Below are 18,989 nucleotides of genomic sequence, written 5' to 3' on the forward strand. Positions count from 1 at the left end.
TGAGAAAATCAGTTTGCAATCAGATTCACTTTGTAGAATAAATACAGTGATAACGTTTTGTCTTTGACATGCTAGTAACATTAACATGAACAAAAGGTCTGTTAATTTTAGTTTAATATACTCACTCTTAGACAGTAAATATGAACCTTGGTCTTTTTGGAATAGTACTGTTTAAACTCACCTCCTCCTCATCAGTACACATAGGGTATTTGCTGGCTGGACAGTGTTCAAATCTTCCTTGGTGACCATAAGTACTGGGTCGTTTTGGGGAATTGATCGATCGTTTAGAGTCACACACTGGAACACAAAACACAAAATTATATACTGAGAAGCATTTAAACATGACTTTCACAAGAAGGGACAATGTATTAAAAACAGGACTATAATCGTTAAACATTTATATATCTGTTTAAAATACATTTACTTTAATATTCATGCATATATTTTAGAATCGTTATGAAATGCTCTTTCTGTGCAAAGGGCTTTTTATCTCTTCATGAAATAAATTCCAGAGCTATTCAGTATACTAAGGTGTTTCCAAAATTCTTTTTAGAAATTAACTATTTCTACAAAATGTGCAGAATGCTTTATGTTTGTGTTGGTGGAAAATATCTGGTAGGAGATTTTTTTTTTTCAAATGTTCAGTAAAACTACTCTGTTACATTATAGTTGTAAAAAGCTGTAGTATATGAAGGCTGTATTTATATGAAGGAAAGGACATAGAAAGAATGTCTAGGTGGATATGTTTTCAAATAAAGCACTGAAGCAGAGTCAAGTGAACACATTTTTTATTGAAAACATGAGGTCATTTGGTTGTGTGACATTTTACACTGTGTTCTTAAAATAATTGTGACTGAAGATGAAAAAAATCCCAATGTATGTGACAGCAGCTGTATTTTACCTTTTGTTTTCTTTCCTTCTCTTTTTTCAGATTTGACCATTAGTTTTTATTTCTTCGGGAGTTCAGAGCGGCCTAACCTTCATTTTAACCACTTTAAGGGAATAATCAGCTGGTTTAAAAGGCAGCCACACAATGCCATTCTCTATCTCATAGGGGACTTTACTACCAGGGTCATACTGCCCTCCTTTATAGTATATCCCATTAAGGTTGGCTGACTGACAGTTGTTGTACCACCAGCCACCTCCATACATATCTGCACAGTTTTCCTCCCACTTATCATTGTCCCTGTCAAAGGTACTAAACTTCATACCAGCATGTGAGAGGAAGGACCCCATATTAGCATGTCCCTGCACAAGTGCATCCCCTGCATCTCCTGTGTAAGATGATACAGTTAGCTGGAAACCATCTGCCTCTGGCCCCACTTTGACATTGTATTCAGCATAAACCTCCTTCCCTTGCCAGTCCTGTAGCTCCACTCTCAGTAGACTTTCTGTCTGAGTGAGGAGATGCAGGACATGATTTCCGATCCAAACCTCACCCTTCCCTTGCTTGTCTACCTTGCCAAAGCCAACCCGGTACTCCTCCCACGTGCGATTGAAGTTAACAGACCCATCCTCCCTCTGCTGGACCAGAGCCCAGCCCCCTAGACCTGTGATTTGGTCACAGTAAACCTCCACTACCTCCTCCGACCCAGCTGGCTTTACTTTGAACAGGCCGCTCTGACCACCCGTGGCATGGTTCTGCAGGATATCAACGCAATCTGAAAGAAGATTACACATCTGCAGATTAGAGCAAAGCTTCACCCTGCAATTTCTAATATTGCCTCTTTATTAATTCCTTCATTAACAGCTTTTCACTGTGGCCAATTTCTTTTACAATTTCACAACTGTGAAGGAACAACATATATGCAAAGAAACATTGCATTCTCAAACCAAACATTTCTGGTTTGTAACAGAAAACATATTTTTACTTTGTTTTACCTTTATAAAAACCACTGATTTCTTTTATAAATGGTTCACTTGTATGAATTCTGGTAGAGGTAAAAGAGAGTCACTCAAGTGTACCTCTGCCAACAAAACCATCCTTGCGCTCATCGCGGGACTTCACACTCCGCGCATGAATGTCGGGAAGATCATCTTCCACATCAGCGTGCATGAACGCTCCGAGATCATCCCCAAAAGGCGAGGAAGTGGACAGGAAGGTCTTAGTGTTTGAGACAAAACCCTTGCTTCCACCACTCGAGATGATTTTAGAAGAGGACGAGAAGGATGAGGAAGATGAGGATGAGGAGGAGAACTTACGATCCTGGCCCTCAAGGCCCAGATCCTTAAAGAAATCTCCCAGATCTGCATCACCACGACTAAATGTAGTGATGGACTTTGAATCTCCACCACTCACTTTCACAGTGAAGCTATCACCGGTCAAGTCTTTGCCCTCCTTGGCTGAGGTCAGAATATCTCTGTCAGAAACGCCTAGTGTTTGAAGGGTGTCGCACCCGGGCCCTCCACTGCTCACTGTTTCATACTTCTCCTGAAGACCATCTTTGGTATGGGTCACCACCTTGCGCACTGTCTTGGTGCAGCTGACACGTGAAGTGGAGGGTGCAACTGGGCCCGTACCTGTTGGGACTTTGCTCACGGTAGCAGCTGATTCTGCGGTGGACCCCTCAGCCTCCAGGGAGAGCTGAATCTGTCCTACATCAGTGAAGAAAGACTTCTTCTGCTCAGCTCGCTCTGTTCCAGTCATTCCAGTCTTGTAGATGGAGGGCACAACTACATCCTTCATCGGTCTGCTCTTCATGACCCTCAGGGAACTGACAGTCTCCACGCTTTGAACACGCATGGTGTCCAGGCGATCTATCTGCTTGTCTAATGCCACATAGCTCTCCTTGTCCACAGTGAATTCAGCGTAGCTTGCGCACGATCCCTTGCAGCTGCGCAGCTTGATGTCAATATCAACCTGTGTGATGAATGGAACATAAAGTGAACATTTTGGGCTAAATAAATAAAAGATTACCCGGATATTAATTTCAGCAATCACTTGCCCTGAGTCTCTATTGATTTGATTATTATATTTATTAACAACCATTTAATTTTTCTCACCTCTAGGCGCTGCATGGCGATGACCTGGTTTTTCACCTGAGATTTCAAAGCTTCCAGCACCCTGAGCTGACGATCAATTTTAATCTTCATCTCAACAATCCTTTGCCTCAGCTGTTCAGCCAAGTCAGCATACCTGTTGTCATTACCTTAAAAAGAAACAACACAAGAATGTGATTGCTGAACCTCAGTGTACAATTGTTGAGTTTCAATTCAATGTTCTGTTAAAATTTACAAAAAAAAGGAGATCTAAATGCAATTACATAAATTGAAGGCACTTGCACATGCATAATTTTTTTTTACATAAGCAATAGTCAATATACCTGCACTGGAGACAAGCCGCTCTCTTAGATAGCTGTAGGTCTCTTTGGATACCTGGTCGGCGGATCGATGCATTTTTTTTCCATCATCCAGTAGCTTGCGGATCTTCTGAATCTTACTGAGAAGCTCATGGTCGGTGTTATCCAGAAGGCCTTGAATTCGACAACCAGAAGGACATTTTCTACCCTAGGAAGAGCATAAAAAACAATAATGAGCTTACTTTAGCTCAAAAGAGTTGGGGAAAATTCTTAGGTTGGAAAACAAGCTATGAAGATTTATTTTGGGATAATGTAAAAGCCAGAAGAATGATGGTATCAATACCCAGTCATCATCAGTGCAAACGGGCCATTCCTTTTCTGTGGCACATTTGTCAGCCTTGTAACCATGCTCTATGGGACGGGCACCTCTGGGGCTCAGAACTTCTGGTGCCCCATCCTGGGACTGGAGGAGAAATAGGATAATTCAGGAAAATGTGCAGTGAGAAATTAATTATATTACTTTTTATTTTTGATTACTTTCAAAAGATTTGTGAATTGATCTATAAAATGACTTACCAAGGCAGTAGAAAGAACGACACACAGGTATAGAAGCGAATGTTGGAGCTTCATCTTTCTTTTCTCTCTGTGGACCTCTGACTCTCCCCAAACACAGCACATCGCATTTGAATCCTTTTGATTGATCAACTTCCTGACTCATTATTGGTCAATCACAGTCATCGGGTTTGCAGTGTTCACATTTGGTGAATGATTAACTAGCATGAATAACATTTGTTAGGGGGGTGTACTGCTTATGTTGACTTGCAGATACTGGAACAGAGTAGTTGACAGAACAGGCCCTTACAGGAAAGAGTGAGTCAGAACAGAGAGAAAGCTTTTGACTCTCTTCTCTTTCCTCTGTTCTGCTCTGCTAAAACACATCACACAACAAGCAATCAATTACACAACTGATGATCATGGAATACGGGAAGCAAGACTACATTTTATCATAAATATGACAACTTGTGTGTGTATTTTAAGGGGGTCAGAAAATAGCAAACTCTACAATGTAAATTAGTAAAAAAACAAATGCTATTCATGCTTAAATGTCAAATAACCCATTTACACATTTACACAACGCATAACTTAAATTTCAGTAACACATAACTGTATTCTATCTATTCTGGTTTGTACTAGTGGCTATATATGTATGTTATATGTGGGATATGTGTGTGTGTGTGTGTGTGTGTGTGTGTGTGTGTGTGTGTGTGTGCGCGCATGAGAGGTTAAATGCTTCTTTTATATGAAGACAAACCTCATGTAAATGCTTTTGCTGCCACTCAGGTTTGATATAAAAACAGCTATTTCAGACATTATATCAACTTGTTCCCTAAAACCAGCACAACACGTCATGCTAACAGCTTCTTCCCCAGAGCTGTAGCGCTCCTCAACCACAGTGGTCACCTCCCACTGTAAACCTCTAAACTTACAACTGAACTGTACCAAACCGGACTGAACAGTTTTTTGCACTCTGCCTATTTTGCACTATGACTATTTGCACACCTGTACAGATGTTCTTTTCTTTTCTGTAAATATATTTTTCAGCTCTTTATTACCTTTATTACCTTTAGTACTTTCTACTTTTTTTAATTTATCCCCTACCCTATTTATTGTTTAGTGTCATTTTCCTTTAGTTTAAGACTGTGTTCTGTGTTTCTTTGTTACTTGTCATACGTGTTGCTCTCACCAAGACAAATTCCTTGTATGGGTAACATACTTGGTGAAATAAAGAGATTCTGATTCTGATTCTGATTCTATACATATTTTAACAATAAGAAGTGATTAAAAATTTTCATTACGTTTCTCACAATTCATTATGTATGCCACTAACATAATTAAATCAATTAACAATTTATAATTAAGTGTATGCTAGAAAGAAGACATAGGGCTATATTTACAGAACACTGTTAATAAAGATGACTAATTTCTGCTGATTGTTTTTTTGGTAAATATAACACATTACATGACAAAGCTTACAGCCTTACTATGACACCCAGAAACAACCACATCAAAAAAAACATGAGTTACCCTTTTCTTTCCATAGAGGATTCGCCTCCAGGTTAAACATAGCTTGTGTTTTCTCTCATCATTATATCAAGAGTGGATTCTGGCTCATATAACTGGAGGAGGAACCAAGTTACTTTACTACATTTTCCATACCAAAAGAACATAAAGTTCTAATTCATTTTCCACTCTACTTGTGTATGGTGGCATGTAAAATGTTGGGCACTCCAATCAAAATATCTGTTACTGTAAAAAAAAAAAGTGAGTAAAGGATTACCTAAATTTACAAAGGTAATATTATTTTCTTTATTTGGTATTTTACAGTTTAAAAAATAACAAAACGGATAAAATATTCAAAAACAAGGCCATTGCTTAGCCTGGCCATGCTTAGTCTGCCCATGGGGATATCAGATGCCCCCTCTATTGATTGCAATTCTCTGCCAGGCCATCGGAGGTCAGAGTTTTAAATCACATCAAAAGAAAGTTCATTTGTGACACACCAATCTATACACAATTCAACTATCTATCTATCTATCTCTCTCTCTCTCTCTCTCTCTCTCTATATATATATATATATATATATATATATATATATATATATATATATAGTTGAATTGTATATATATAGCCGCATGCATTCATTCTTCAAATACCCATTTTTCATTGTTCCACACAAATATGCTTTAAATCCCGAAGGTTCTGTGGGCTCCTTCTATGAACTCTGAGCTTTAGTTCCATCCATAGATTTTCATTTGGATTTAGGTCAGGCTGGGCCATTCTAGCTCACTGGAAGGACTATCTCAGAATTCCTTTGCACAACCTCAATCCATCAGCTAGATGGTAGTAATGAGACAGTGACCCCAAATCAACGGTGGTTGTGGAACCACACATCAACGGTGGTTGTGGAATGGATAAGGCAGACTAATGTTAACCTGTGGAATGGCCTTCCAAAAGTCCTGATGCAAACCCTGCTGAAAATATGTGGATAGGGCTTAAAAGGAAAAACCAACTCATTTAATTTATTTACATTAGGTGTGCTGAAGGTATATTTGCAACCCTATATGTATAAGTTTGACCCAGATTTTACACCCAAATTATTTGTGTTTTCTATTATAGATTTACATATAGTTTACATACACTATATAAAAAGACACATATGCATTTTATTTCTAACTGTCTGACATGAATTTAGAATACATTTTTTGCCAGAATAATGAGTATATATAAGCTTTATATAGTGTATGTAAACTTCTGGTTTCAACTGTGTATTGTACATTTATATTTGCCAGCAAAAAACAATTAAATTGGTCTTTGCAGTGATGGACTATATACTGTAGAGTGTATGTGTACACACCGTCACTAAACAACTTTGTATAGCGCTTTTTACAACTGTTGTTGTTGTTGTTTCCAAAATCAGTAAGAGGACAAGAAATACACAAAACATACCTACAACCTAAAAGCCCCAGTGAGACAGCCAGATGCGACAATGGCAAGTAAAAAGTAAAAAGAAAGAAACCTTGAGAGGAGCACAAGACTCACAGGAGGGACCCATCCTCCTCTGTTCAGAACTATTTATCATGTCTAGTGTGAACAACTTTATGGACTATAAAGGAGGCACTTTGTTGTTGCTTGCTTGCTTGCACCTGCTGTTAGAAAGGTGCACAGCTGGCAAAAACATATGCCAATTCTGTCAGCCAGTTCCTACTGCATCACTGTATATATTTTTATTAAATATTTTAACAAATGTATAATAAGGAATAAAAAATATGTGGTAAATAATTCAGGTTGTTCACCTTAAATGTCCTCATACCTTATCTAAAGCATTATTGCAACATTTATCCCAACTCAGTGCCCATGAGTTAATTCTTCAGTGTCTTCTTTCAACATTTTGAATACTGCTTTCAGTCCAGTTCTTAAAGGTCTAAAAAGGGAAGAGCTGTTTTAATATTGGAAGGGGAAGATTGTTAAATATATAGCCATCAAAATTAGGAGGCAAGTGGTCAAAAACCCTTGAATGACTGTAAAAGACCTAGCAGCATGCTAGCATGCTCGGAAGGTCTCCATGGCCATATACCTCTACTGACCCAAAAGAACAAAAACATTACTAAATGTAGTCAGACACTGACTACTGACTAGACACTTGACATTAAGAGGTTGAATAATTCTGAAACTTGGGTAGTCATTTTTAAGTTTTAAAATGTTGAAAATAACCCTAATTTGCAATGAGGTGAATTATGGAACTGTATATGTTTCATTGCATTGAACACATTTCCACAGATGGAGTCTATTTAATTGTCATGTTTCTAACCTGTATATATATCTTCTGTACTTGCTTGAGAGCTACAGTGTTGGTATGAACTTTGATCTCAAGGAGTTGGCTTTAAAGCAATAACTGCTGGGAGGGGATTCCTGTAAGTCCTTATATTTAATGGCATATGCAGGTTGGATTTATCATTGGAGCACTATAACACTTAGGGTAAGACTTATTTCACTTACTTATTGCATACGTGACTTACATTCCTAACCTACTAAACCAAGAAATGTCAGAATATTATGGTGTTGGTTTTTTGTACTTCTCTCAGTGTTAACCAAAGCTTGAAAGAAACTGAGAAAGACTAATGAGTTTTAATAGCTGAAATAAGATCTGCTATACTAGACATACTTTTAAAGGCAATGGCATGATCCACAGCAACACAAGGCAAGTGGTTAGTATGTGGTTAGTAGTCTTCTGACATACAAAAAAAGATAATATACATGTTTTAGTTACGAATATATGTAGTCTATCTTTATACAAAAGTGAAGATCCAAAGTAAACGATTCAACTAATTCCAATCACATTCAGTGATGGTGAGGTCTGGGGTACCATAGGGAATACCAGCATTTTTTAACTTTTTTTTAATTGTTCATAGTTAATAGTATAGATTTATATACTGATATATTTAAGCAATTACCAGTTCTGCTATATTTATATTTAACACAAAAACATGTTTAAGGTTATTGAATTATTTTTTTTTCTATTTCTATACATTTTATAAGCAGTAGTGAGTGTGTAAATGATATATTTTCTTTTAATGGTTGGGGACCAAACCATATTCCATGGTTGGCTGTAACAACCCTTTGTGCCCTGTTGTAACCCCTTGGTCTCTGACTTCTTTGCAGTACTGAAAATGTTAAAGGAAGTTTTAAATGTAAGGACTTACAGGAATTCGCTCCCAACAGTTACTGCTTTAAAGCCAACGCCTTGAGATCAAAGTTCATGCCTACTTTGTAGTTCTCAAGCAGGTACATAAAGCATACATGCACACATTAGTAATATTCATATTTCGTTGTCTCAAGTTTTGCCATGAAATGACTTCTGATCAGTCATGTTCTGGACATGATTTATTAACAGTGGAAAACAAACCTTTTTATATATGTTGATATTTTGTTGATGCCTCATGTTATACATTTTAAAATCATTTGCAAAGATATACACTTACTTTATCACAGATGATCAAGCTGAAAAAATAGTCTGGGAGACTGGGGTAATATCAGTTAAGAGTTCAAAAGAAGATAACCTAGAACCACCTAGCTATGAAACTGAGAACCAAACCTATAGAGAACCATATGATGATGATTTTCACTCATATGTAACCCTATTTATTACACAGTTGGATGATTTGCAAGTACAAAATAATCTAAAAGCATATTGTAGTCCCCTAAAGGTACTGAATAAAAAGCAGTATGTAACATACCTGGGATATAAAGACTTACAACAATTGTTGAAACAATCGTATATTGTTAAATAAGTCAAAAATTGTACAATCTCTTGTGTCTGTTATATTGCAAACAAAATGTTACATATTAATAACCTAATAATGGCATGACTAAACTTCATTGCGGTCCAACAAAACAGCACTACTGTTACTGTATGTGCTTTGTAAGCAATGATGGCATTATAGTTAATAAATGACACATATCTACATCGTTCTTGTGTTGTATATTTTCCCTTGAGCCCCACTTATTTTAATTATAATATAAATAATTATTTTCAAACAGGCTGTTTTTTGTTACTGCATATTTATAACAAATAAGAGATAAATGAGCTCTGTTCTGACTCAAAAGGCACTCAGAGCTGAAAAACACCTACAAACTAAAACATGAATGGGCATGGCAAAACTAAATAGGCTAAATAGGTAGATATAAGATTCAGAGAAACAAAAAAGGGTGTGTTTTTACAGTGTAGTTTAATTTACTGTACAGACTGGGCAGTGGAAAGTACATTTGAAAACTTTTACAAATTACTTTTTTTTTTTGTTCAAATTTCATATAAAACAAAACAGAGTAATTGAGTTTTACATGATAGCGGCTCTTTAATGTCGTCTGTAAAATCCAATGCCAAAGCATGTCCCTGGTTTGACATTTAAAGCTGTTTCTTTGTGCCTGTTGTAACACTCTGCTTCTTTCATGTGAACACAGAACAAACTGGTTCAGTCCAGAGCACCAAGGTTCAGAATGAACCAGTCCACCATAGCTCAGGGTGGAGGAATTGCCAATGTACCTTTCCTACATGAAAATGTGTTTTATAGCTCAGTTTATATTAACTTTGGAGCTGACTCAATACATGAAGGTAAGTAAGCCAGTCAAAAGGGTAAATAACATTTAATTGCATGAATAAACTAAACAAACACATCAGACTGAAGTTCCTTTAACATTGATTAAAAACAGACACATTTGACATTTTACTCTCAATGGAGAATCACTATTCAGAATACTTTGTAGTCCAAGATTAGGCTCAATATCTGTCTGGGGTATTGTGTTTAAATTCTGTTAAAAACAGAAACTGTTATAAACAGAACAGTAATACAGAATGTTAATAGTGTACATCTAGTGTATCTTAGGCAAAAACCAAGATAGTGGTTGGTGTGGCACAACAGATAACACCACTACCTGCCACTGAGCTACCACGCCATGTGGGAGACTGGGGTTCGATTCCCGGTCTGGGTGACTATGCTGCGCTACACCAATAAGAGTCCTTGGGCAAGACTCCTAATGCTACACTGACCCACCTCTGTAATATGAGTAACCCTGGAAGTTGAGCATCAGCTAAATGCCATAAATGTAAATGTAAGATAGAGGTAGCTATAATAACATAGCTATACTAAAGAGAAGAACCATGAAGGCAGCAAAACTGTACTACAGGACGTGTAAAATGTATGCCCATTCACACGGAATAAAAGGTTTCAGCATTAATTAAAGAGATGGGAGTGGCTACTCAATTTAGATGCTGCAGTCACTTCCAAAAAATGTGCTTATAACCTTCTATATCTTAAAACCCACTTATAGTAATAATTAAATTTCAGTAAAAAAATTAGCAGCTACAAGTATGTAGGTTATAGGCTATGCTGTATTGTAAGGTTTTTCACAGACAACCCAAAGTATTTGTGCAATGCATGATGAAAATAAATGACTCTTTGAGCATCTTCATATTTGGGAAAAACTGCAAAAACTAATTTTTGGCATGACATGATGGAATATTTACCAAAAATGTTTCTCTGAGCAAATTCTGAGCAGTCATATTTTCAGTCTCTTCTAAGATTAAATATTACAAACTGACACATTCAGAACACACATACAGATCTACTTACACTGCATCTGTCTTTTGTGCATCTTAAAAAACTGACTGTAGTCTCAAATTATTAGAAAATTGTGTAAGAATGTACAATACAGAAATGTCCAACTTCTGACAAATATGTTTATTTATACACTTCAATCATGGTTGCTGCTCCTTTGCCACAAGTTATATAAACTATCTAATGGATAATGACACTATGTGTAAAGATACTTGTGGCTGGTGTTCAAGCAAAACTAGGTGTTTCATCTTGATTAATAATGCCAGCTGAGGAGGTTCAGATTCCAAACAGTTAAAATACCAGGTGTGAATGGCTATGTGTTGTGGCAATCATTTGTGTTCAGATCACCTGAGAGACATGTTTAAACCAAGTGTAAACATGTTGCATGTATTGCTGCAACAGGTATTGGCACAATTATCTTCATTGATGCTGTAACTGCTGAAGTAATTTAATTAATTCTGAGATGTATTGGAACATCTCATCTGCTTAAGGTCCAGCAAATGCCTTTAAACTCATTGGGCAGTGCTTCATTTTACAGAAAGATAAACATACTGCTAATGTAGAAAGGTGTTTTTCAAAGTAAAAAAAGGAAAGTAGGCAAATATCCTTACATTAAAGTCTGGAGCATGCACTTTACTTATGTCTGATTGGTTTTAATTTATAATTGGAGCAGAAGGCCATATCTAGGAAACTACTTCCCAGTGACAGAGTGAGCAGGAGATTAACAAGAGCAGCACAGGATGATTGACTGCCTAAAAATACAGCATAAATGTAAATGTAAATACATAAAATATTTATAGAGTGAATTAGCCTTTTTGCATTGGAGTGCTTCCTGTTTAAAAAAGATTGCTCCACTATAATCTAAGATAGGACATTTGAGATATCATGTGATTTTAATCTGGGCATTAACCCATCATTTTATTGACCTTTATTTACATTATTTATACAAATATATGTATTAGGCCATGTTCCATATTAGGTAGTGTCCCACGTTAGAGCAATGACAATAGCTAGCTTTCAGTATCTATATGTTATTGACTGTTGTCTCTTTTGTCCATTTTCTCAGAGGGATCTGGTAAGAGTGCAGCATCCTCCTCCACTGCATCTCAGACTGGAGACTCTGTTCATGCTGTCCCTGCAGGTAAACACAACACATCATCACTGTCATTTTAATGAACAAGCAAATGCAGCAAAAACGTCTGCAAATGCAAGGACATCAACTTCATTTTTCACTATATACACCCTTTGTAACTTAAAGTTTTCTTTCGTTCATTAATCTATTCAGTTATTTGAAGAGTGTTTCACTTGTCATTTCAATGAAGTCTTTGAATTGATAGTATTATTATTTTTTATTTTGCTAATTACATGCTTTACAACACTATTGTGTCTTTTTTGACAGATGATCAAAAGTGCCGTGCCCACTTGATGTCCATGCTGAAAGAGACATATGAACGTATACTTATTGGGAATTCACAGACCGGCCACACAAAATTCTTGGAGGATATTTACTCTGAGCTCACTGTAGTGCAGAATGAGAGTGGAGGAGTCATTAATGAGCATGAAGTGATGCAAATTGATCTGTCTTCTATCAGACCTTTGGATGAGGATATTTTCATCAAATGCAATGACATTTTCAAAGTCCAGCCTCATACAGAGAGACGGAACAGAAAAGTGTTGACAATGGGAATTGCAGGAGTGGGCAAAACTGTGTCAGTCAACAAATTCATACTCGACTGGGCAAAGGGAAAGGAGAACCAAGACATACACTTTATTTTTCCTCTGCCCTTTCGTGTACTGAATCTGAAGAAAGCTAAGAAGTTCAGTTTGATTGACCTGTTAAATCACTATTTTTTCTCTTCCAAACCTCAACTGAAGTCTCTTCCAGAGGATGATGGAAAGGTCTTGTTTATTTTTGATGGGCTGGATGAGTGCCACTTTCCTCTTTACTTTGAAGATGAAGAGGAAGTAAAAGATGTCAATGAGAAGGCCTCAGTGGGCTCACTGATCACAAGTCTTATCAACAGAAATCTGCTTCCCTTTGCTCTAATCTGGGTAACTTCCCGACCAGCAGCAGCCCATCTAATGCCCCGAGAGTACATCAACTTGGTGACAGAAGTACGCGGATTCAGTGATGAACAAAAGGAGGCATACTTCACCAAATATTGCAATGAGGATGTGGCAATGAAAATTTTTTCACATATAAAGAAATCAGTAAGCCTCTACATCATGTGTCAAATCCCAGTCTTCTGCTGGATCTCTGCCACTGTGCTTCAGCCACTGATGGTTCAAGATAGCAACAAGGACATCCCCTCAACCCTGACAGCAATGTACATAAGCTTCCTGCTACTGCAGAAAAATGTAATGAAAAAGAAATACAGTGAGGAGACCACAGACGCTGTTAACACTGAGCACATTATTCTGAGGCTTGGTAAACTTGCCTTTCGTAATCTTGAGAGTGGTACATTGAACTTCTATGAGGATGATCTTAGGAAATGTGGCATTAATGTCAGTGAAGGCACTGTGTTCTCAGGAGTGTGTACACAGATTTTCAGCCAGCAGGAGGGAGTTTCTGAGAGGAACATTTTCAGCTTTGTGCATCTGAGTGTTCAGGAAAGCCTTGCAGCTTTATATGTGCATCACTCCCACTGCAACAAGAAAAGGAATGTATTCCAACGAAAGACATTGTGTTCTCAGCGTAAATGGTCCAATAAGAGCATGACAGATCTCCATAAGTATGCAGTGGAAAAAGCTTTGCAAAGTGAAAAAGGACACCTGGACCTTTTCCTCCGTTTCCTTCTTGGCCTCTCACTGGAGGACAACCAGCATGTCCTAACTGAACTTCTGCAAAGTCTAAGCCTCAATACAGAAAGTGTTAGAGACACAGCTGACTACATAAAAAAAAAACTGAACGATCAAATGTCATCTGATAGAAGCATGAATCTCCTCCACTGCCTGAGTGAGCTGAAAGATGATTCGCTGACAACTGAAATTCAGAAATATCTGAACTCAGGAGATCTTTCAACACAGACACTATCATCTACACAGTGGTCAGCTCTAGTGTATGTGCTGATGATGTCAGAGGAGACTCAAGAAACATTTGAGCTGAAGAAATACAGAGCATCAGATGAAGGACTAAGGAGACTGCTGCCTGTGGTGAAAAACACAAGACGAGCTCTGTAAGTATAATTTTCACATATATTTTTTTAACTTGAAAAGGAAAACATTTGTATGGCCATTATTCACAAAGCCTTTCTAAGCAACACAGTTTTCACCTAATTTTATTTTAATTTGCCCATTGATGTATTTAATGTATTTTTACATTAATGTATGTAAGTGTCCACAATTATGCAAACCACTGCCAGACATGAAAGCTTGCAGTATTAAAATATGTATTATTTGCTACTCTTATAGTCCTGTTTTAATTGTTTTTGTGAATACCTAATAAAAAACTTTAATCACAATTTAGATAAAAAAGTATAAAACCTTTATGGTGGGTTGTACCAACAAAGATTAGGGACAATAGGGACAATCAGATCTGTAAATTACATTCTGATTTCCTGATTTCTGATACCATGTGATATAAAATCCTTGTTTAATTTCAGTAAATGTGTTCTGGCTGTTTTGGAACTGTATAATTTTGATTATGTAAGGAGCCTAAATAGCTACTTCAAAAGCATGACTAACAGATTTTTGCAACAGGTCAAGAAGCCTTAACAATGAAAATATTGCATTTTTACTGTTGGGTACCTTACTAAGGTGTTCTCTTAACACTTTCTGGACTAGAGTAAAATATAGCCAGTATTTAAAACAAATGGGACTATTTTATATTTGGTCTGAGGAGCAAAATAGAGATTTTTGGCCGTTAGGCTAGATGCTATATTTGGCGGACACCAAACACTGCACATCACCACAGATACCATCCCCACCATAATGGTGGTGGCAGTATGTGTATACACATATATATTCCAAATCTAAAGAACAAAGTTTATTATGTGTTGGAACAATCCAGTCTTATACACCACGTCTTCTAGAAATGTATTGCAATTACAGTTAGGTATGTACATGTTCTACAATTCTTTTGCTTTCTTTTAGTTTGTCATGCGGGTGGACCCGTGATCTCTAATGGAGACCTTGCTTTCTGGCACTGGGCCCTATAATACAAGGCATCCAGTGCAAGAAACAGCAAAACAACACTGAAATATCTTTAAATCTCAACCATGTTTCATGTTTGTAGGGACAATGCTTTTTTTTTTGAAGGCCTCATTTTATTGTGTCTGCAGGTCTGCTTGAATTTGTTTGGAAGTTTGGAAGGTTTTTTTTTTAGCTGCTACTCAAATCATTCATTGCAATTTTCCAATGATTGTTCTTTTCTGTTCATGGTCAGTGAGGTTAGCTACAATGTTGTGAGGCGTAAACCTCTTAGTGATTAAATGATTAAAATTCAACTATTCTTTTACAATTGAAAAAAATGCCAGAATTTTTTCCCCAGTCCATTTCTAAAGTTCTGAAAGAAACTGTGATTCATTTTCTGAAAGAAGTGCAGGCATGCCAATATTATAGCTATGATTGTAGATTAAGGAATGTTCTTAATTTTTGTATTTTAAAAGTACCTGTACAAATATGGACAGTACATTTCTGTTTGTTATAAAGGTTGGACCACTGTAACCTCAGTAAAGACAGCTGTGAATCTCTGGCATCAGTCTTCAGTTCAGATTCACCACTGAAAGAGCTAGATCTCAGTGACAATGACCTGCAGGATACAGGAGTGAAGCTGCTCTCCGCTGGACTGAAGAGTCCATACTGTAAACTGGAAATACTCAGGTCAGTATTTCTGAACTACATATTTCGAAAGATGTTACATATATATTTATAGCTTATTTTACCACAGTTAGTTAAACCTTGCAAAGTGATTAGCAGAGAGGCATTCTATGAGAGCTACTATCTTACAATAATGGAATGGCAATCACCAGTATGCCTTATTTGGCTGTAATCTAGCCTAATCAGATTAATAGAGCTCTGCTTTTGATGGGCACCTGAAGGACGTAAAAGGACGAAGCTGAAATATTGAAACAGAATTCTTGCAGAAGCTTGTTAACGCATACCAAAACTAGTCTATATAAGGGGTGCTGCATGTATATTTTTAACCCTGTGTATATAATACCCCCCCCACAAAAAAATATTCTGTAACAGATCTTTTTTGACAGAGAATCAAATACATACAATGTATTAAAATACATTGTTAAAGATACTATTTTAATAGTTGTTAATAGTGTTAATAGTTACTATTTAACTATTTACTACTAGTTAGCCATTTTACACAATTAAGTGGACACTGGATTTTTATAACATATCATCTGAAATGGCCTAAATGGTCACAGCTTTATTTCTAACAGAACCCACATTGCACATAGCTAAAGAACTGGTCACACACACAATGTCCAAAGCTGGTAAACGTACTCTAAGAGACCTAAAAGGGTTTTAATACATACCAGTGTAAATCAGTTAAATACTGATCAAATTAAAAGTCTGCTGACAAATGTTTAACCATCTGTGGATGTGTAATCTTTTGTCAGTTGTGTTGTTCTGTATATCTAGGAGTATTATCTCTCTCAATGCAATAATCTCTTTTTTTTGTAATTTTTTAAGATTATCTGGTTGTATGATCACAGAGAAAGGCTGTTCTTCTCTGGCATCAGCTTTAAGTTCAAACCCCTCACACTTGAAAGAACTGGATCTAAACTACAACCACCCAGGAGACTCAGGAATGAAGCTCCTCTCTGATAGACTGGAGACACTAAGGTGCGTATAATTGTACAGCTGCATAGTGTGTGTGTTGGAATCAGAAATATTGTACTACTAGGGAATGATAATTTTCTGCTTCTTCAGAATTTCTGACAAAGATACCTAGCATATTGATCCTAGTTTAAACGTATGTGAACCCTTTGGAATTACCTTGAGTTTAATATTTATTACTAAGAAATTGTGGTCTAATCATTATTTAAGTTTCAAATATAGACAAACATAATCTAAATAAATGAATAACACACAAACAGTCAAGTCAAGTCAAGTCAAGTCAAATTTATTTGTATAGCGCTTTTTACAACTGTTGTCGTCACAAAGCAGCTTTACATAATTAGTACTTAATAAAGGACAGAGACAGAGAAGAACGAAGAAATAACATGAAGGGTCAAAGACCCCCGTGAGCAGTCATGCTGTTCATGTGTTTTATTTAGCACATTGAGTAAACATTGCCAAGAAGACTTTTATTACTATTATTACTACAACACAAACACACACATTCTATCAAAATCATTTGGAAATACCTCATTTTTGAAAATAAATATGATAACATATGTAACAGTATGTGTTTTCTTACTGAACCATCATAGTATGGATATTATGATTTGGTACAGGCAGTCACATGGAAAATATACAGTATGCACACAATTATAGTAAATGCAGTGACTTAACAAGCGTGCATGCCACCCAGAAACGTTAAACTGTAAGCTATTGGATGGTATTGTGGGAACTGTAATGGACTTAGGAGCATCACTATGGTAACGGTTGTTTTTTTTGTTTGTTTTTTTTGCCCCAAAACTTGTACCAAACCATATGTTCCAAACTGTTGTGTAAGCCAAAACCAAAAGGATTGTCTACTTTTCATTATTTTTCATTGGCCATCTTACAAAAATAAATGGCACATTTATTTTAAATTTGAAAATTTAATGCCTAATATGCTACAGGCAAACTACCTAGCTTTTGGCATTGCTCTCATTGCTCATCGCTTTTGACTAGCTAATAGTGAGTTCTAAAAGTTTGGAAAAACTTTTGCAGTGTGGATTTTAATATTATGAACCACTGCAAAAATGTATTTAGATTTAGGTTTTATTTAAAAGTTTGTGAATTATGTCAACAATAAATGAATTTTATGTAAATAATATGCTGTTTATAACTACTACTAATTACTAATTTTTTGTTATTGTTATCTGCTAAGAAATGTATATCTCTAGAATCCTCTTCCAAAAATGTATGAATGCTGGATATATTTTTTCTACTTCTTTTTTGAAACCATACAACTTTGTCATTTTATTTACATCACCATTCAATCATTCTTAACAAATATAGAATCCCTAATTGTTAATTGAAACTAATATTTACTGTTTCCAAGTATCCTAGTAGTTATTTAAAACCTGTTAACTTGCACTGTGAATGCAAATTAGAAACATTTCACCATTCCACCACTTTCAAAATGGAACATTCTACAAAGGTTAAGAAAAAGTCTAGAGCCTAATCCCTTTGAGAAAATGTTTGAAAGTGGCATTTTAAATGGCACACTGTGCCAAAAACCCACAACTCAACAGGACCACATTTGTGACCCATTGCTCCTAGAACTGGTGCTAATAACCAAACCACTTTCAAAGTTTTAAGTTTCAGCAGTTCTGTAATTCCTCAAGAAAACAAAAAATGTGCTTGTGTTATACAAAGTAATCCTTACTCTACAGTTTATATTTCATTGATTGATGTGCATATATCTTTTTCTGTAAGTTTGGTACGTGTATGTATGAAAATAGTCTTTATTTGCTTTACACTGTAAATCATCGGAATTTACAACATTGTGTGTGTCTTCTTTCTTTTTAGAGTGGAATATGGAGGGAAGACCAGAATCAAACAGGGACAAAAGAAATGTAAGTTTACACCCTAACAGATATAATACACAAATAAACAATGTGTATTGTTTTCTCCTCTAATGTCTCTTCTTGTGTTTAGATGCCTGTGAACTCACACTGGATCCAAACACAGCAAACTCAAATCTCTTTCTATGTGAGGGAAACAGAAAGGTAGTGTGTGTGCAAGAGTATCAGTCGTATCCTGATCATCCAGAAAGATTTGATTGGTGGGAGCAAGTGGTGTGCAGAGAGAGCATGAGTGGACGCTGTTACTGGGAGGCTGAGTGGAGTGGGAGCGGAGCTGATGTTGCTCTAACTTATAAAACAATAAGCAGGAAAGGAAACAGTTA

General features: G+C 36.5%; 2 protein-coding genes across 2 annotated transcripts in view; one reads left to right on the forward strand and one right to left on the reverse strand.

Moving 5' to 3' along the window:
- Nucleotides 1–963: 963 nt before the first annotated feature.
- LOC140535871 (fibrinogen alpha chain-like) lies at nt 964–3,929 on the reverse strand. The gene is made up of 6 exons (XM_072657405.1): nt 3,876–3,929; nt 3,643–3,756; nt 3,324–3,507; nt 3,004–3,149; nt 1,966–2,860; nt 964–1,661 (listed from the first exon to the last, which is right to left on the reverse strand). Exons 1-6 carry the CDS (start codon nt 3,927–3,929, stop codon nt 964–966), a joined length of 2,091 nt encoding a protein of 696 aa, XP_072513506.1.
- A 5,925-nt stretch (nt 3,930–9,854) lies between these two features.
- The window catches only part of LOC140536267 (NACHT, LRR and PYD domains-containing protein 3-like), a 46,335-nt gene continuing 37,200 nt past the window's right edge, over nt 9,855–18,989 (forward strand). Inside the window, exons 1-4 of the mRNA XM_072657985.1 lie at nt 9,855–9,969; nt 12,039–12,113; nt 12,372–14,148; nt 15,623–15,793. Coding sequence (XP_072514086.1) covers nt 9,855–9,969; nt 12,039–12,113; nt 12,372–14,148; nt 15,623–15,793 — 2,138 coding nt within the window. The remainder of the gene's footprint in view (nt 9,970–12,038; nt 12,114–12,371; nt 14,149–15,622; nt 15,794–18,989) is intronic.

The sequence above is a fragment of the Salminus brasiliensis genome, chromosome 15 (genome assembly GCF_030463535.1).
Source record: "Salminus brasiliensis chromosome 15, fSalBra1.hap2, whole genome shotgun sequence".
In the NCBI taxonomy this organism is placed as follows: domain Eukaryota; kingdom Metazoa; phylum Chordata; class Actinopteri; order Characiformes; family Bryconidae; genus Salminus; species Salminus brasiliensis.

Excerpts from the sequence above, each read along its gene's own strand:
- LOC140535871 (XM_072657405.1), bottom strand. The coding sequence starts at position 3,929 with ATGAAGCTCCAACATTCGCTTCTATACCTGTGTGTCGTTCTTTCTACT. Across the intron at positions 3,757-3,875 it reads TCGTTCTTTCTACTGCCTTG|GATGGGGCACCAGAAGTTCT; the intron begins GTAAGTCATTTT and ends CTCCAGTCCCAG. Across the intron at positions 3,508-3,642 it reads TTTGCACTGATGATGACTGG|GGTAGAAAATGTCCTTCTGG; the intron begins GTATTGATACCA and ends TGCTCTTCCTAG.